The sequence below is a fragment of the Cynoglossus semilaevis genome, chromosome 6 (assembly GCF_000523025.1).
Source record: "Cynoglossus semilaevis isolate Cse_v1.0 chromosome 6, Cse_v1.0, whole genome shotgun sequence".
NCBI lineage: Eukaryota > Metazoa > Chordata > Actinopteri > Pleuronectiformes > Cynoglossidae > Cynoglossus > Cynoglossus semilaevis.
Genome location: NC_024312.1, coordinates 877,012 through 888,102, shown reverse-complemented (window position 1 = coordinate 888,102; position 11,091 = coordinate 877,012). Strand labels below are relative to the sequence as shown.

The window sequence follows — 11,091 nt, the reverse complement described above, 5'->3', positions numbered from 1 at the left end:
CACTGTACTGTACAGCCTTTTTATGTAAACATCAGTCCACCAGGGACGAAAGGAAGCTGCCTTTAAAACTAGGGATGCCCGATATTAACCTTTTGCCGATATCCGATATGCCAATATTGTCCAAACACTTAATTTCCAATTACGATATCAACCGATACCAATATACCTGTAGTAATATTTTTATTTATTTCTTTGTTCAAACCTGACACCAGCATTCTCCATACAATCCCCTGATTATTAAAATAAATTAATAAAATGACCAGCAATGCTGCCATCTAGTGGCTTTCACTTTCATTTACAGTTGTTTTTTCCCAGAACTATTTTAGGGAACACAATGTGGCGAAATCCAGGCATTGTGGTATCGGGTTTTTAATTATCGGAGGAAAAACCGATAACGATTCTTTCAAATATTACCGAATCATGCTAATATAAAGAAAATCTAATCTAGAAGTCTGTGAACGGATGGTCTTCCTTGCCAACGTGATAGCTAAAAATCAATCAAAACCTAACAATGTTAGCTTAGCCATTAGCCATGTGTATGGAGTGCCAGGACAGGATATCAGTTTTTAATTGTGTCAGTGTCTTCTATTCACACACTTAAGACTTAACAGTTCGATTTTATAGAAAAGAGAAACAGAGCAAAACAAAAAAGTATGTTGTGTGGAATGCCAAAAAAAAAGAAAAAGAAAAAAACGAACAATAAAAACCAAACAGTTTATCAAACCCGATGTTTACAGAAACTTTCCGCAACCAAAACAGCCTGGACTACAATTTATCTTGGAGTGACCACAGTAGAGACCTTTGAAAATGTAAACATTCTGTTGCGTTTATTCTTTGTGTTTTCGTGTTTCTTTTCACAGCGGCGTCGGTAAAATCCCACACTTACAACCCGTGCAGACTGTTCCTAAGTTTAGGGGATGCTGCGAAACATTCTTCGACAGAATTTCAAGCACTTTAATTATGTTTTGCAGTATGTTATCCTAAATGACACCATCCATTTTCCCCCGTTGTGAGAAATAGGAGCCTTTGGCTTTTTGATTGCAGCGCTGCTCTATAATAATCTCAGAGTTGTGCTTCTACAGGGTTCTACAGTGGTCTTTAAGAAAAGCAGCTCTGTTCTCACCTCGGCCCAAGGTGTGCATGTCTCATTACGAGATTACAGTGTCTCGCTCTTTATGTTGCACTTCCTACTGGTAGGACCCCAAAATATAAGACAGAGGAACCGTGTTCAAAGAATAATGTTATGGTTCGCTTTCACAGTGTCTGCCTGAATATGTCCTGGAGTAAAGATGAAAAAATTAGTTGTCTTTTGTGCGGAATGCCGTTGAGATCCCAATCATGCCGACCGAAAGTGGTCTTCTTCCTGGTCTCTCCTGGATTCCTTGGTCTGAATTAGGGATGTTTGATTATTGTTAACTTTTGCCGATATCGTCCAAACAGAGAGAGTTCAGGAAAATTACTAATATTCTTTTTTTTTAACTTTACGATATTGGAACATCCCATAGTTTGTTCTGGGCTTTACCAAGAATTAGTGGCACATTTTAAAACTGCTCGTGACATGCGCTAAAAGAAAACTTCACAAACATTTGATTGGCTGATTGAAGAACAACCTTTTGATTGATTATTCAAATTTTTACAACAGTTTTTGTGATCATAAACGAAACCAATGAAAATAATCAGATCTAACCGGCTATTGTGTTCAATTCAGCCTGCTTGATGAATTTTATAAATATCCTGAACCTCAAACTTCAGGATATTTTTATAAGATTATATTTAATTAAACATGAATAAATCAGAAAGGTGAAGAAAAGAAGAAAACCCCGACACCTGTAAAACTAGCCGTATGTTAAATGTCAATTCGCAGGATCAGATACAGAAATATTGTTTTTATGAGCCATTTGCTTGCTTTGCTTGCTAGAGCCAATTGCTGTAGATGCTCACTGACTCCTGCGCCACATCAAAGGCTTTGATCTGCTGGGATCAAACCACAAAAATGACTTTGACTGTGTTTTTTTTCTAAACAAACCCACATTGTACCAAACCGCAGGGACGTAACACCCGACACTAATGATGTACAAGTGTAGAATCATGAGCAATACCATCATCAATAACATCGATAATGATGAACTGTGAGATGTTGGCGCCTGACGATAAAAAGGAAGCAGCTCTAAAAAGAAGAGAAGCAGAAGAAACGGCCTTTCTTCTCATATTTGTACGTACTTCGTCATAAGAGTGCTGTCACTTTATGAACTCTTTACACAAAACGTACTTCCAGATGGTGAAAAATAAACAGCAACAGCAGCAGACATCTCTCCCCCTCCCCCAGTTTGGCAACAGCAAAAATATTGCAAAAATCAGAGAGAAAAAACTTTTCCAAGAAATCATCCCAAATTTTCTCAACGTTGTTTTTCACATTTTCCTGTGTAGCTAACGTAGGTGTAGATAAATATCTAAGTCACTTTGTAGTTTGGTTGAGAAAATGTGACATACAATAACAAGTTGGATCGAGTTTGAATTTTCTTCGTAAATGTTAAGTGTGGTATTGTTGCAGGTTAGCAAGAAAAAACGTAACTTTGGCAAAAAAGTATCAAAAAAAATTAGCCCCTTCCAAGCTGCCAAAAAAGTTGAGATTTCTGTAAGATTTCTTAGATTATCTGTCGTGTTCACAGATGTCCAAAGGAACATCCTTTTAAGAAGGTTTAAATCAGTCTTTGGATTATTTATGGATACGCCCCCTGAAGGGCGCGAGGTTGAACTGACTGATATTAGGTCAGGGGGCTCGACTCACTCACGGCCGCAGACCCAGGAAACAGTGTTTTGAAAGGCGGTGGGCCAGGTGGATTTGATTAGGTTTGTTAAAACACAGACGGTGGATTAGACCGTGTTCGTAAAAACACAGCTTGGCTCAACGGCTAACTTAATTTCAAACTGAGGACGTGGCCGGATGAGCAGGTGCTTTTTATATATTTGTTTTAAAACTCTCAGAGTTTGGGATTTTTTTGGGGGTGGGGGGTCACTGATGACAGGACAGCAGTCAAGTGAATACATGAGGGCAATAGTTAAAGGAAGAAAGAAAAATAATCATACGATGCTGCCCCCGCCTCCCATTGNGTTGTTCACTTGAAATTGTCCAGAGGTGTTTGGTTCTACAAGTCATCCTGTGATAGACTGGTCCAGGATGTACCCCATCCCTTGCCCTTTGACACCTGGGATGCCCTCGTAGACAAAACTGTGTTTTGAAATTGTGTTAAACATTTGAATGTAACTCTAAAAAATTTAGTTCTTGAAGCAGAAAACAGGAAACAGAACCTCACCTTGGTCTGCTCCTATTGGACCAATCTGTCCAATGACTGTGGGTTCAGCTGCTGTAGTGATGATAGAAATCAGTGGTGTAAGGCCCAGGGAGGCAGCGGAGCCAGTAAACAGAAGTAAGAAAATGTTTGAGTGCAGAGTTATTCCCTCTGTCAACCACTCGGGAAATGAACTCATTTTGGAGCGAAGGTTTCTGTAAAGAACCAATTATACAGCCCAGAACCACATGTCTCTGCGATCACGTCTGTAAACAGTAGGACCAGCGACCGCACGTGTTTCCTTATCCCACATCAACACGCTGCAGTTTGGTACCACCGGGGTGACGTGTCCCGATGCCGGAGGGAAAATAGAGCCATAGCGAGTGGAAAAGAAAAACAAACTTTTAATGTCTGACATGTCACTCCGGGTCACAACGACAACTGATGTGGACAAGAGGAGAAGTTCTGTTAAGGTTAGCTGTCAGAAAAACTAATAACACCAGAGGAATGAGACGCAGCCAGTCAGACGGATGAGCTGTCTGCTGGGAGAGAGTCACACGCACACAGAACGAGGTTCAAAATAAACTGTGACTGGTGGGTTAGTTCAGTACTGGTTGGATGTAGAATACTGGGTAAAATAATTTAAATAAAATGTGCGAGAATAAACCTAAACTCTCAAATAGGGATGTCCGATATTAACTTTTTGCCGATAGCTGATATGGTCCAAACACTTGATTTTTGATTCCAATATTGACTGATACCGATATAGTGGGGCAGTGGTGGCCTGGTAGTTAAGGAAGGGGGTCAAACCCTCCCTCCCCCCCAAATTGAAATACTATTACAGACCGGTACAAACCACCTCTGTGGTCCCTTTTGGTGAACACAGATTGCTTTTATGTAATGACTGTGGAGCAGGCACCAATAACATGCCTGCCTTACAGAGAGGTCACTGGTTTGATCCCTGGTCTTTCCTCAGGATTAGGTTAATCCTCACTGTGAACAGACCCAAGGTGTGATTGGTCGAAACTGTTAACCATTAAGAAACAATTTAAAGCTATTTTTCCTAAATGTTTTTCTGCATGATTAAATCTTTCAGCCTGCTCCGCTTTCACTTCCTCTCTGCTCATCTTTACGTTTGACATTTGACCTTGTATAAACAACACTGGACCTTTTGAACCACGGGGGGTCATTTTTCAATCTTATTATTTGGCATGTGACCTAGGGTTAGGTTCCGACCCCCCCCCCCACACACGACCCCCCCTTGTCTCCCGGAGGGGTCATTAAAGCTAATCAGATGTGTGTGGAATCTCCATGAGCCTCTCCTTGAATTGACTAATGTCATCTCAGACGTGTCCTCCACATATCGTCAGNNNGTGGGCGGTGGAGGGGGTTCAGAGGGTGGGGCAGGGAGACGGTGACGGTGCAGAGCAACTCGGGGCAGCTGCAGGAGCAATTACGAGGCGTGAAGGTGTTGTGAGTGTGGAGCTTAGGAGAGCGTGTCTCAGAGAGACTGACACCAGAATGATGGGATCAACACAACAGGATGTCAGACCGCTGTCAAAATATTGGCCTGAGTGGAGTGCTGAGTGGAGCTAATAGAGCGTGTGAGGTTTGTTAACAGGAGGATTGAACACCAGGTATGGACCTGACACACAGACCAGGTATTCTAGAACCTGAAGGCTCTCCTAGAAATGTGGGCGAAAGTCCATTAGTGTCGCAGATGAGAAGATGAACACAGTTATTTTTCAGCACCGTGTAAAAGAAATGGACAAAACTGTTGAGTTCACGCTCTTTCCTTTCAGAACGTTGTCCTTTATCTTCTCTTCTTAGCTTTTTTTTCTTTTTGTCTTGTTTGTCATCATCTTTTTCTTCACCTCCATGTTCTTAAATGCCCTCTTCTCCTCTATCTTCATCTTCGTTAGGCTGCTGATCTAAAGCGTTTTCTTCTTTGGATCCCATTAGGTCCCACCGTCTCCTTGTCTTCTCTACACCTTCCTGTATGATCTTCTTTTCCATCTTCTTCCTGTAGGCTGATCTCCATGTCCTGTCCTCCTCGATGTCTCCCTTTCTGCTTGGTTTCCTTCTCCTTCCCCACGTCCTCCCAAATGTATCAGTTCTACTGGGAAACAACGTTTCCTGGTCCCTCTGACTCCAACAACCTCTGTTCAATAATTCCACCATCTCATTCTTCCTCTTCTTCTTCCTCTTCTTCTTCTTGTTCAGGGCTGTTGGGAAAATATGACTTAATCCATGTCCTGTTGTTCTGTTGTCTCTGCAGCCCTTTGTGTGATTGAACCTGTTCTGATGAACCTCACGCCGTCCAGCATGTGCACCCCCTTAAAGACGCTCAACGTCAGCCTCAGCCACAGGCGGCGGTACATGGTGAGAGCATGATGTCACGTTTGTACGGCATGAACTGTATGAGATGAAGAATCTCCTTGAGTTCTTTTGACAAGGAATTATTGTTACTTCAGTTCATGGTTCCCTGGTGTAGCGGTTAGAGTGCCTGCCATACTTGGTGCCTCCAGGGGGCAGCCTGTTGCAGCAGATCTGCTGTTAACACAATGATTTCGTGATTGGACAGACAAAGATGCTGCTTTACCACCGTTTTAATCACCGTTTTCTTGCATTTCTTTCCAGCTGCTTTACCAAATAAACAGCCTTGTGATAAATGTGCATAAAATCAGACCAGGTTTTCCCTCCTTGTGTTTCAGAAGCATAACTTCCCCATCAACTACACCATCAGAGTTCATCAGAAGGAAGTCTTCAAGCTGTCAAACATCAGCCGAATGGTAACAGAGGAGAAGTGAATGATGAGTGTCTGTGCTTGGAGTGAAGCCAGATTTATTGGCTGTGCTCATGTTTCCTGTCTGAAGACATGCTGGAGATAATATCTTAAACTGAGGTTTTCATATCAACATGAAAGGTTTAAAGGACTTCTTGGTTTTGGCCTAAAGAAAACTAGTCTGCATTGCCTCAAACATACCCCAATGGGCAATATTGACACTTGACTCCTGTGATTACAGCTAGTGGGGCGCCCCCATGTGACACTACCGTACCAGCCAATTGAATTTTAGTTGAGTGACTTTACAAAACTTAGGGCCGAGAGTAAAAGTCTAGTTACGACAACGTTGAAGAATGTTGTTGATGTTGGATTGTAACGTAGACTAAGTGGCTGCTGGGTATTTTTCCTACACAGACGTAATCGGGTTACAGTAACTGTTCAAAACGTAGGTGTAATACAGCTGTAGAAAGAAAAACACTTTTAACCACAGTAATAAGTCCTGAGACACACTTTCATGGAAGGGAGTGGGAATACCAGAAGAACCCAAACAGTGTCTTCACAGTTTGTATTTGTGCCACTAAAACGCCCCTGTTCCTCATCCTTGTCCATTTGTTCTCCTCAGAGGGCACAGATGCAGGGCTTGGACGAGCTGGTTCTCCAGAGACTGTGGTTCCAGGTCAACCAGGGTGTATTAAAAAAGGTAATTAAAATGACGACCAATGAGGTTATTCCTTTTTTTTTTTTTTTTCAATTTTCCTGGATGCAATTAAATGCAATCTCTACACCACACTGTACGACACACGAGACGTCCAGAGACACAAGGGACACGTGAGGGAGAGCGGGACAAAACCTACAGCTTGTTCTTCACTTAGTGTCGCCTTTGGTGTGTTTTTCAAGCAGACAAAGCGGGTGTTGAATGCCACTATAAACATGTCCGTCATGTTGAGTGGCGGTCATAAAATGCTAAAAGCTGAAAGGTATGACTTGCATAGTCCACGGATCACGTGATGTTGAAACACAAGAAGTGGCACGTAGCTCACAGCTGCGCGCTGCAGATCAAACCAACCAGATCAAATCACTGTCAAACCAGGCGTTAAAACTCTTGGCACTAATGTTTATTGAACGTTTACTGGTTCAAGAATTGCATATCAAACCATACCGTGGTTTAGGTTCATCAAGTCCATGTTTAGCATGTTACAAAGAAAAGGATGTGGCAAAAGAGTATGTGAGTTAGGTGCAGGCCAAGACAGTTGGTGAGTTGTGCAGTCTGAGTGACAGATGGGTTCAGAGTAGGTCTCGGGCTACACTGGGGATCAGCTGAAAGATTATGTGAAGGATAGGGTTGGTGCCTCAACGTTTTCAATCGTGGGTAAATTGGACTCCTTTTTCATTGTTGTTTTTCTTGCGTGATGGATTTTCTTCCCCTCCTGTTATCCAGCTCTGGTTGACCTGGTTACATGTCAACGAGAGGATAGATGTTTCCAAACCCGTTTATGCACGCACAACAGACATCACAGATGACAGCCTCTTTAATCGCTCGACAATGACTGCGGGAGAAAACCCCTCAGAGACAAATTGCAACACCCAGATCAACATCCTGCTTGTTGAAAGGCAGGACCGTCGGACCACCCATTAACTCCTCATGGGTTTAACAAGATTGAAAACATACTCTCTAAGTTAATGCTAGAGAGTCAACCCCTGCAATGAGATCACTGCACAGTCACACGCAAGAATGTTAGCTCGTGTGCTGCTCCCTGCCTGAGTTTGCAGCGTGCAGCAGCCCGTGGATGAAATTTGATAAATTTTGGCTCTCTCATTAGTGGATGTCTCGCATGGCATGTGCTGCAGTGAACTGACAAATCCACAGGTGCACCGGCTTTAGGTCTGACATGATATTCATGTATTGGACGATGGCGCGAATGTTTGTTAAACAAAACAAAAAATGGACTCCAAGGTTAAGTGTTGAGGCGTGATGAAGCTAATCCCAGCTGCTGACAGGCTCAGGCAGGTTATAGTTGTCCAGTCCATCACAGCCACTGGGTGGACGGCTGCGGCTTTTTCAACAAGGAAAACCTTGTTTTCTTTTACAGGAAATTGAGTGTAAATAAAACCTTCAACGATCAGGTAACTGAAGTGGACCATCGGAGGTTGGCGTGATTCAAAATCTAACTCAAATAACCCGTTTTTTTGGAACCCCTTTTAATCTGGAGGTAAAATCAGTCAATTTGTTGTTTAACCTCCGTTCATAAACGGACCTCCTGAGTTTTGTCCGTACGAGTTCTCGGAGAGCTCTGTGTTCGCCTGAGAACTTGTGAGCTACTGTAAGTTAACTTTGTTAGCCTGAAAACAAGGTCCACCTTTTACCTATAAGCCCTTGACATGAGAGTGGGGCCCGGTATGCTGCAGATTAGTGTTGCCACTGTGGTCCGTCATGAGGTCCTGGCTGTTTTTCCATCCCGTGGGAAACTGTGCATTTGGAAGCCAGAGTGAAGCACATTAGTTTTAAATGAATTCATTTTATCTACTATGCGTTTCCTATAAAAAAATAAATGTGCATTCCAGATCATCCGGGTCATGCCTGACAGACACCCCTCTCGTCCGTACGCGGCGGAGCTGGAGCGACGCTTCAGGGATGCGGAGGGAGTCTTTGTGCAGTCCCATCCAGCTGAGGTAAGACCGAGGCGTAGCATCTGTACCGATGCTCGGGAATGTCAGAGGTAACCTGGGAAAATATGCTCTAAATTTAGATAATATCAATTATCAAAATTATTTAAAATAGTCAATTTATGTATATTTGGTTACATATATGTAGATATATATTTATATATATAATATATGTGTATATATATATTATATATGTGTGCGTGTATATATACATATATTTGTATATGTTTATATACATATGTTTGGACTTATAAAATGATAGAAAATGATATATATAAAATGCTCTGCTAACAGAGTCTGTGTTGTCATCCCTTTTGCAACCATTCAAATATTTTGAATACAAACAGATGAGGAAAGGCCTGTCACGCACATATATTTGACTTTTTTAAAGCCACGTTTTCTCAATTTTCTCCAGAAAGGGCTGACAAATGTTCATCTAGAAATCTGTAGAATTCACGGGACCAGTACGTGGAGACAATTTATATCCATATGTTAGAGACATATGGACACAATATATACAGTTATATATATATACAGTTTAAGCCTTTGCAGCAGTGTCACCTTAAACAATCAATCCATAACCACGTCCTCCGACGCTGTTCTTTTGGACTCACAGTGTCCAACATGTGTTTCCCAACAACAACTGAAACAGAAACATTCGGCCTTTGGAATTTTCACTCGACTACGACACAGAATTGATGAGTGACTTCCTCTTTGCATAACCCCAGTCTAAGGAAACTTTTTTTTTTTTCTTTTTAAATGCAGCTGCCGACTGTTTTTGGCAACAGTGATTTACTTAAGTAGCCCACAGCTATGTTCCAGTGTCCATCACAGCAACACACAGTTTCTAATGCGATACCAGCGGTGGCCCAGAGGTCACACAGCAGCTGCCTCTGGTTTGGGCCCTACACGCGCTCCATTAACTCCCCGATTCTTCACACACTTCTTTAACTGTAAACGGTGACAGGACTTACAGTCATCCTGTCACGCAAAATGGATTTCTCCAGAGTTTCCGATACACAGCTAAAAGTACAAATAAGTGGTAGTTTTTATCAGTGTATTTTGGCATGTACTCATTTTCCAGGCTCCAAACTGAATTAGGTCAATAATTAGACCACAGCTACAGAAACGTGTTTTTTTTTATAATAGTCTCTTCATGTCCAGGTGTTCCAGCAAGAGCTTCCAGAGACGATCCAGAACATCTGGGACTGTTTAACAGAAGAGCCTGACAGAGTGCCACAGTCCAGCTGGCGACTGGTTTCTCCCAAGTCGCTCCTGGACAACTTCTGCCAAACCATGTACTGCCTCTTCAGCCAGTGCTTCACCAGCGAAGAAGAAGAACAGAACCGTGAGTGTAGCCAATTATTGCTACTTTTGATCTATTTCTATTTTTTGCTCTAAAGTACCTGTTGGAACCTTTATCTGATCATGGATATAGCTGCAGAGTCTCTGGATTATTGTCTGGACGTGCAGATGTCTGGACTCTATGACTGTTGGGTTCTCAGATCTTTAATCTCCTCTGACCCATTCATGTCCTCTTGCCTCATCGCATTGCGTTTCAACTCTTCTCTGGTTCTTGTTGATCCCAGTCGGAGCCAATGTTGAACTCACAGCTGCAGTCACTCTGCTTGTGTTCGGTGTTTATCTGCGTCCTATAAACTCGTCTTTTCCTCCGTCTTTCATCCTTTACCCAAAACTCCCTCTCCGTGTGAGTGAGGGGTGAGTGAGGGGTGAGTTAGAGCCACTACACCACAGCAGGGATGGCACACAGTCATCTGGGGGGATCAGGATGGTCTCCTCCTCCTCCCGACGCTGTGATTGAGTCATAGCTGGTTTAGATTTAGTTTTCCCTGTCCCATCATTCTGATGACTTTTGATTTCAAATGTGTCTCTCCGTTCCCTGAAGCACATGTGACTTGTGACTGTCACCTAAGAACAACCGTGATGTATGAGAGCCGTTAAAGTGAGGGTCAGTGACGCAGCGTTGTTAAATGTGGCCGTGAAACAGAAAGGAAATCAAATCTGTTTCCTCTGTGTAACGCAACCTACTTATCAAAGTTGGTATGTGCTATAAACGGGCCAAAAAGCACAGGATAAACATGTGTCTGGTTGTAAAGTCATGTGACTCCCTCACATCTGGAACCTTTACGTCTCTTCAGTCTTTTGGTGAAATATAAATCGTATTTAAAATGTGGACGTAATTGCTTGTCTCTTACATTGGCCGTGCTGCACGGGGGTACCGTGGCCCGCATCAGTGACAGGCTTGAAAAAAGGTCATATAGTACAGATAATTGGAATTGACTTTAATGGACCTGTTGTCGAAGGAAAGTGAGGAGACGGGGGGGGGCGGGG

General features: G+C 42.6%; 1 protein-coding gene across 1 annotated transcript in view; it reads left to right on the top strand.

Annotated features, from left to right (window-relative positions):
• Positions 1-11,091, top strand: part of il34 (interleukin 34) — a 25,001-nt gene that overhangs the window by 2,014 nt on the left and 11,896 nt on the right. The window contains exons 2-6 of the mRNA XM_008311068.3: positions 5,569-5,672; positions 6,005-6,082; positions 6,698-6,775; positions 8,638-8,745; positions 9,904-10,087. Of these exons, the coding sequence (XP_008309290.1) occupies positions 5,569-5,672; positions 6,005-6,082; positions 6,698-6,775; positions 8,638-8,745; positions 9,904-10,087 (552 nt within the window). The remainder of the gene's footprint in view (positions 1-5,568; positions 5,673-6,004; positions 6,083-6,697; positions 6,776-8,637; positions 8,746-9,903; positions 10,088-11,091) is intronic.